Source organism: Lipotes vexillifer, unplaced genomic scaffold, assembly GCF_000442215.2.
Source record: "Lipotes vexillifer unplaced genomic scaffold, Lipotes_vexillifer_v1.1 scaffold205, whole genome shotgun sequence".
In the NCBI taxonomy this organism is placed as follows: domain Eukaryota; kingdom Metazoa; phylum Chordata; class Mammalia; order Artiodactyla; family Lipotidae; genus Lipotes; species Lipotes vexillifer.
Window position 1 is genome coordinate 1,118,581 of NW_006781396.1, and position 7,461 is coordinate 1,126,041.

The 7,461-nt window shown below is 49.0% G+C and overlaps 1 protein-coding gene across 2 annotated transcripts in view; it reads left to right on the top strand.

Annotated features, from left to right (window-relative positions):
- Positions 1-2,853: 2,853 nt before the first annotated feature.
- Positions 2,854-7,461, top strand: part of DNAJB12 (DnaJ heat shock protein family (Hsp40) member B12) — a 19,211-nt gene continuing 14,603 nt past the window's right edge. Inside the window, exon 1 of one of the 2 annotated variants that reach the window (XM_007454678.1) lies at positions 2,854-3,244. In XM_007454678.1, coding sequence (XP_007454740.1) covers positions 3,112-3,244 — 133 coding nt within the window. In that variant the 5' untranslated portion in view covers positions 2,854-3,111. The remainder of the gene's footprint in view (positions 3,245-7,461) is intronic. The other variant, XM_007454679.1, reaches the window with a different exon arrangement.

Below are 7,461 nucleotides of genomic sequence, written 5' to 3' on the forward strand. Positions count from 1 at the left end.
GTTTAACATGAACTGAGCAGGAATGTGACTCTCTTCCTGGCCTTTGGACTGAGAAGGAACCACAGAAAGTCAAATTGCCTCCAGACAAAAAAGACACCCGGTTTGAGATCTTTAAGAAAGGTAGGGAGTGATAACATGGAAGAAGCTGGTTAGACCAGCATTCAGGCTGAATTTATAATCCCTCCTGAAACAACACAGCCTTTCTGAATTGAAACAGTTCCGTGAAACGAGGCAGGAAGAGGTCCTACCACGCACGCACACACTCCGCCGCCTCTCCAGACCCTGCCGACCAAGCCAAATTATTGACTGTGGACTCAAAATGATATGCCTTGTGGGAAAGGAGAGGAGGGCTTACAAGCCAGTAGCTGAGCAATCACAGCCCAGTTCCTTAACACAACAAATTACAGGCCTTTTACACAGGAGCACCCTTCTCACAAACTGATGTGCCTGTTGCCAGCCTGACAAGGGAGGTGCCTCGTGACACTCAGGAGATGGAAGAGATACTTAGCAAGAGAGGGGACTACCTAGCAGTCCCGGTCAACAAACCTCAGAGAGGCTATTTGAAAGGTGCCCCAGTGTTTATCCTTTAACACATATGAAGGACCGATCAATTTGTGGAGACCTTAACTTTCTCTAAGCGTGGGGCTGTCTTATTAAGGAGACGCTGATTTCTTCACACCAGGATATTCTTTACAGCCCAGCTTGGAGTTTTCATTGGGAAGAGAACAGTGGGAATGGAAGGAAAGGTTGGATGTGAAGAAATTTCCAAGGGTGAACCTGTAGCCAAGGAGGCCATGACCTTGCTTCTTATTACACTGAGAAAATAAAAGCTCTCTGAAAAGAACTTCCTTGTGTTCCCACTTCCAGATCTGCCAGCTGGCCCACAGTATACCTAGCCACACTCCTGAAAAATCAGTGAGTTGTCCATGCCACTATCTAAAGCCATGCCATCACCATGCCCGGTATGCCACCTCCTCTGTCTATTCCTATAATTGTCTCCTCTCTTTCCTTTTACCAAAATTTCTCACCCAGTTAAATAATTCCTATCGCAGAATGCTATAATATATCCCATCTTAAAAAACAAAAACAAAACTTCCCCACAGTCTTTCTCACATTCCCCACATTCTTCATCCATTTCTTCCTTACACTCACTCTCTGAAATTCCTTCCTGTCAGGCTTTCACTGCTTATCATCCGCTGAGAGCAGCCTGTCAAGGTCACCACCGAGCTCCACCTTGTAAAATCCACTGGTCATTTCTCAGTCCTCACAAGTGCTTGTCCTTCCACAGGGTTTACCAGAGTTTGGCCCCTCCCTCCCACTTGAAACATTTGTTAAGTGAAAGTAATTTTCTTACCTTGCCAAGCTGCTTCTTCATTCCCCCTTCCTGGATGCTCCTGTTCCAGACCTCTAAATATGAAACTGGCAAAGGGCTCAGTAACCAGACCTCTCCTCTTCCCTACCTACACTCGCTTCCTTGGGGCATTTAGTCCCACGGCTTTAAATACTATTTATATTTCTTTGTCCACCTAGCCTCGAAGCTTTAAATGTCATTTATATATAGTGATAATTTCCAAAATTATATTTCCAGGCCCATCCTCTTCCTTACACCCTACTTACATACAAATTCCTACTCTACGTCTCCACTTGACTCCAAAAGGCATCACAAACTTAACACACCCTAAATCAGACATTTAATATTCCTCCTACCAAACTGCTCCTCTCACAATCTTCCTCCAGTTTCGGTAAATGGAAACTGTTCTTCCACTGTTCTTCGGTAAATGGAAACTGTTCTTCCTGTTCTTCAGGGCAAAATCTTGGAATCATCCTTGACTCCTTTCTTTCTCTCACATCCCACATCCAATCCATCGGCAAAATCATTTTGATTGTCTTCAAAATATATCCAGAATTTGACTACTTCTCACCACCTCCACCATCACCTTTATCCAAATTACTATTAATTCTCACCCGGATTATAGTAGTAGCCCCCGAACTCTCACCTGTAGTAAAACTCTTACCAAATCTCGCTGGGAAGGCCACATAAGGACTGAAAAATGACTGATGGGGACTTCCCTGGTGGTCCAGTGGTTAAGACTCCTCATTCCCAATGCAGAGGGTTTGATCCCTGGTCAGGGAACTAGATCCCACGTGCTGCAACTAAAGATCCAGCATGCCGCAACTGATTCCACTCTACTGTGGAATCCTACATGCTCCTGTTGATCTGTAATAACGCACCAAGAAAATTTCCCTTTCAGAGCCCTTGTATTTGCTCTTCCTTCTGCCTAGACCACCTTTCTTCCAGGTAGTCACATCTGGAATACCTGCTTTCTCTCTCTCTCCTGAATTCAGATTTCTATTAAAATGACAGCTTCTGAGAGAAGATTTCTCCTATCAGGCTGTTTAAAATAGCACCATCCACTCTGAGTCCCTTTATTTCTTTATCTTTTCTTTTTCTTTCCATTGCATTTATCAATATAAGGCCTCTTACTGTTGTGGCCTCTCCGGTTGCGGAGCACAGGCTCAGCGGCCATGGCTCACGGGCCCAGCCGCTCCACGACATGTGGGATCTTCCTGGACCGGGGCACGAACCCGTGTCCCCTGCATCGGCAGGCGGACTTTCAACCACTGCTCCACTAGGGAAGCGCCAGTCACTATTTGAATATATCTCTTTATTGGACGTCTCCCCACCCCACTACACACACTAGAATGTAAGCTCCGTGAGGGCAGGGGCTTTGTTTTGTTCACCTACTGCATACCTAGCCGGGCAAATAGTGGGTACTCAATAAATATCTGTTGAATGAATTAATAAGAGACATTCGTCTCAAACGCATAGAGTTACTACCAAGAACGTGCAAGCATACAAAACTTTAAGACCTCCGAATATGCCCCCTTGGACTCCAGGAATATGGGCTTGCACCCTTAGCGCCTCACTTTGACGTCCCCCTCTTAGAAGACATACGGTAGCGCCTCCGCCCTCGCTCAAATCTCGGAAAAGGAGGGGCGGAGGGTTTATGTCATCACCCTGCGACCGCCTGCCCCGCGACGCGCCGGGTGCTGGCTCAGCCTTTCGCTCTCCCGGCCTCCCCCTCCCTGGTTCCGCGCTCTGGTTCCGCCATGGAATCCAACAAGGATGAAGCCGAGCGCTGTATTAGCATCGCCCTCAAGGCCATCCAGAGCAACCAGCCTGACCGGGCGCTCCGCTTCCTGGAGAAGGCGCAGCGGCTGTACCCGACGCCGCGAGTTCGCGGTGAGTGTGAGGTGCCGGAGACACGGAGGGGACATTAGAACTGATGGGGGGAATACGGGAACGGACCGACAGGAGCAGTTGGAGGAGGGGGAGGGGTGGCGAGGCGCGGCTACGCCTGCGCACTGAGACGCGCGGTGGCCGCCGGGAGATGTAGTCTTTGGCTCCCACGCCTCTGCGGGATGCTGGACATCTGATGACAGGGACGACAGCGACTTCAGATTTCCAGGTGCTTGCAGAACGCTCTGAGATTTGTAGTTCCCAAGAATGAGAGGCTCTGGCAGATGGGGCGAAAGGAACTTACGTGGAAGAGAAATCGAAACTACTTTTCCCAAGGGGCCTTTCGGTGGCCCAAGGCCAGTTGCCGGCCTGAGAATTATAGTTCAGGAAAATAAAGATAACTCCTCTGAAGGAGAGAATGAGTTCTATAGAGGGAAAGAGGACTTCCGACCTTCGGACGGCCTGAAAAGGCATCTCCATATCTTCACTCCCTCGCACGTCTCCGGGCGAGGGCCAGGGACCACCCTCCCCAAACTAGAGCCTGCCTTTTTCACATTCCATACAGCAGCTTGGAGCGTCTGTCCTGAGACCGGGCTCTTCACTCCCTCCTGGAGACTCTTCTCCCGCTTGCGAGATTCAGAGCGATGGCCTTATCCTCCCTCACCCACCCTCGCCCCCAAGAGTCCATCAATGGCCGGCCATATGGACGGCTGGACAGCCACAGGCTGCTAAGCGGCCCTAGACTGTTTCCAAACCAGAGAGGGAATAGTGAGGTTGTCTCTACTACTGATCACCTTCCTCTACCCAGGAATCCATTTTTTCTTTAACCTAAGTCTTCTTTGGAGTTTTTCTTCATACACGCTGGAGGGGAGAAAGAGGTTGTCCATTAAACATACAGAGTTTGCGCCTGCAATTACCACTTAGTAAAGTGGTGTATAGCAGGTACTCAGAAGACCTGGGTTCTCATCCTAACTGCTACCATGTGATCTTTCAGAGCTTGGGTTTCCTCAACTGGAAAATTAGAGGGTTGGCACAGATAATGTGAATAACAATCATACCCATAGGGCTTTTCAGTTTACAGAGCTCTTTCAGTGCATTTTCTCTCTTGAGCCTGCCCTATCAGGGAGGCAGAGCAAAGATCATTATCTTTGTTCTATAGATGAGGAAATACCTCAGAGGCCAGGGACATTACACAGCTAGAAATTGGAAAGTTCTGTGACTCTCTACATGTTTAGTAAAGGAATGAAGTGAAACTGAACAGCAGCAGTCAGCCTTCCAACCCTTCTTACCTGCATTATGCAATTGAGAAAGGGTAATAGTGGTGGAAGAGGCAGCCTGGAATGCCTGAATTTTTCTCCCTCCTGATTCTGCGGGTTGATCTTTGGCCTGTTTGCCTTAGAGAGAGTTTCAGTCTGTATTTTCCAGGACTCCTGAGGTAACCTGCTCAAGGAACTTTTCTGTGAAATCACACTCTGTAAAAGGGGAGCCCTCTATATGGGGGGGGGGGGGCTTCCAGCTCTCAGCGTTCTGACTCTGATACTTCAAGGGTTCAGAAACAGGCAGCCAAGAAAGGATGGTAACAACATGGCCTGTGGAGCTCTTCTGTCAGCAAGCCCCCTCGTCCAGTTCAGGTGCTTGGATGGGTGTCCTTCCTGGGGCACAAGTACTGGAATTTGCTCAGGCAGAAGAGTGACCTGCTGCATATTTGTCATATTCATGTTATTCTGAAAAGAGTATATGGCTCGTGATTCTCTGTGAACTTCACCTTGTGCCATCTGCAGCCCTGCACTGAGCTGACAAGGATGTGGGGGTAATTTGGGCTTGAGATGGGGAAACCTTGGTTAAAAAATATTAGGTAGTTGTCTACACTTGATGTTTAAAGTTTGAACTCATTCCGGATATGCATTTAATGCAAAGACTTTTCTTTTGTTTCATTTGTAAAGTCTGCTTGTTGCTAAGTGGTAATGACAAGATTGGTAAGACATGATTGTTCACCTTAAGGAGTTTCCGATCTAGTGAAGGAGACAGAGTTACAGAAAACGTAATATTGCAAACCATAAAATAAGAGCTGTGATTAAACAAAAATTAAGCACAGTGTTAGATGCTGAGAACTTCAGGATGGATGTGAAAAATCCAGTCCCTTCCCTCCATGAGTTCAGTCTGCTGAGGTGGAGGGGAGTATGGGGGCCGGGGGCGGCGTGGAGGATACAGTATAAGCAGTAGCATGACAGGGACGTAAAATAATTGTAGATCACAGCGAGGGAAGGCTTCAGGGAGTAGGATGGGAGGCCGCATTTGAACTGCACTTTGGAGGAAGGTAGGAGACTTGAGAAGGGCATACGGGGGAAAAAGACATGGAGGCTGGAAGTTATAAGAGGTGTGGGGGAAGGGATTGAGTTTAACAAGATGTGGAGGCTGTGGCGGTAGTAATTTGAGTGTAGAGAGGACTATAGTTGGAAAATAGGATGGAGCCAGATGGTGGGAATTCTTTCCTGCCATGCCAGGATATTTTCACTTTATTCCGTAGTTAATGGAAAAACTACTGAAGTTTTTGATAGCAGGAGGAAGATAAGGGTACTGTTCTTAAGAGAACAGCATAGGGGCTTCCCTGGTGGCACAGTGGTTAAGAATCTGCCTGCCAATGCAGGGGACACGGGTTTGGGCCCTGCTCTGGGAAGATCCCACATGCTGCAGAGCAACTAAGCCGTGCACCACAACTACTGAGCCTGTGCTCTAGAGCCTGTGAGCCACAACTCCTGAGCCTGTGTGCCACAACTACTGAAGCCCGTGTGCCTAGAGCCCGTGCTCCGCAACAAGAGAAGCCACGACAATGAGACGCCCGCGTACTGCAATGAAGAGTAGCCCCTGCTCACCACAACTAGAAAAGCCCACACACAGCAACAAAGACCCAACACAGCCAAAAATAAAAAACAAACAAATAAATAAATAAATTTATTTTTAAAAAAATAGAGAACAGCATAAAGAGTTAATGAGTGGGAAGAGAGACTCAAGGCAGAAACCTGTTGGGAGACACTTGCCTTGTGTGGGTTAGGAGTTATGAGGGCCTGAGATAAGGCAGCATGGATCAGGATAAAGTCACTGGAGGAAAGGTACTGAGCCTTCTGTGAGAGAAGGATGCTGAGGAGAAATGGGGACTCAGAATTCAAGCCTGTGTGACCAGGAAGAAACCAAGGCTGAAGAACATGGATAGGAAGAGATGGGCAGAGTGCGAGGTGCCTGTGGGATGTTCCAGAGAAGCTGTCAGCTTGGAGCTCAGGAGAGAGCTCCCGATTCCAGGTGAAAGTCTGCTGTCATCAGCTGGATGGAGCTCATTGGAGTTGTGCCTGGCTGAGGTCACTGTGGGAAAGTGTGAAGTGTGTAGCAGAGGCTGCTGCAGGCACAACCATTGCCCCATCTGCCCTTAGGCAATAGGCAGAGACAGAGGAAGCAGGAGAGTGAGCTAGAGCAACAGCAGGAAGAGGCAGTCCCAGGAGAGGGTAGTGGCCAGGGAGCCACGGAGCCATGTGTCAGGGAGACTGTGAGCAGCACTGTCAGTTGCTGCAGAGGCCACGTGGGAAAAGGGCAGGTCGAGAAATGAAGGGGAGAGGGGCAAGAGCATGGGGGAAGATTGGTCTTGGAGAAGTGGAAGGACAGGCGGAGGGCTGGGGTGAGAGGAGGCTCAGAGAAACCTCGAAGGGTCAGGGGACCTCACAGTGAAAGGATATGAGGGGACTTGAAACTCTGCCGCAGGAGGTGGGGTGGGGAGGCACCGAGGGCTGGACCGATGTAGCGGGGCCCTGAGCTGGGAAGTCACAGGGCAGGGAGCCAGTCTGTCCCTTTCTGAGAGTTTCTATCCAGCCCCTGCAGCCTGGTAGCCCTTGGCTTCACTGCAGGCTCCAGGTCTATGCCAGGCACCAAGGAAATGGCAAAGGAAGAAACCAACAGGTAAAGCGATGCTGATCAAGATGGCACTGAGGGAGGAGCTGGTTTGCTGGTTTCCTAGGGCTTTTAAAGAAGCTGTTTATTTCAATTTCTCTGGAAGCCCCAGTGGTCCAGGCTGATGCCCTAAGGACAACGTGACCAGCCATTCCGTTGCTGTAGATGCACAGGAGCATCAGCCAGGAGATGGGATGGACTCTCTGCAGTACCTTTCAGGGAAGAGTCTGGAAGCTTTTTAGGTAGTTACACGGAATCAGCCCCTCTAATTTCCCTACCCTGCC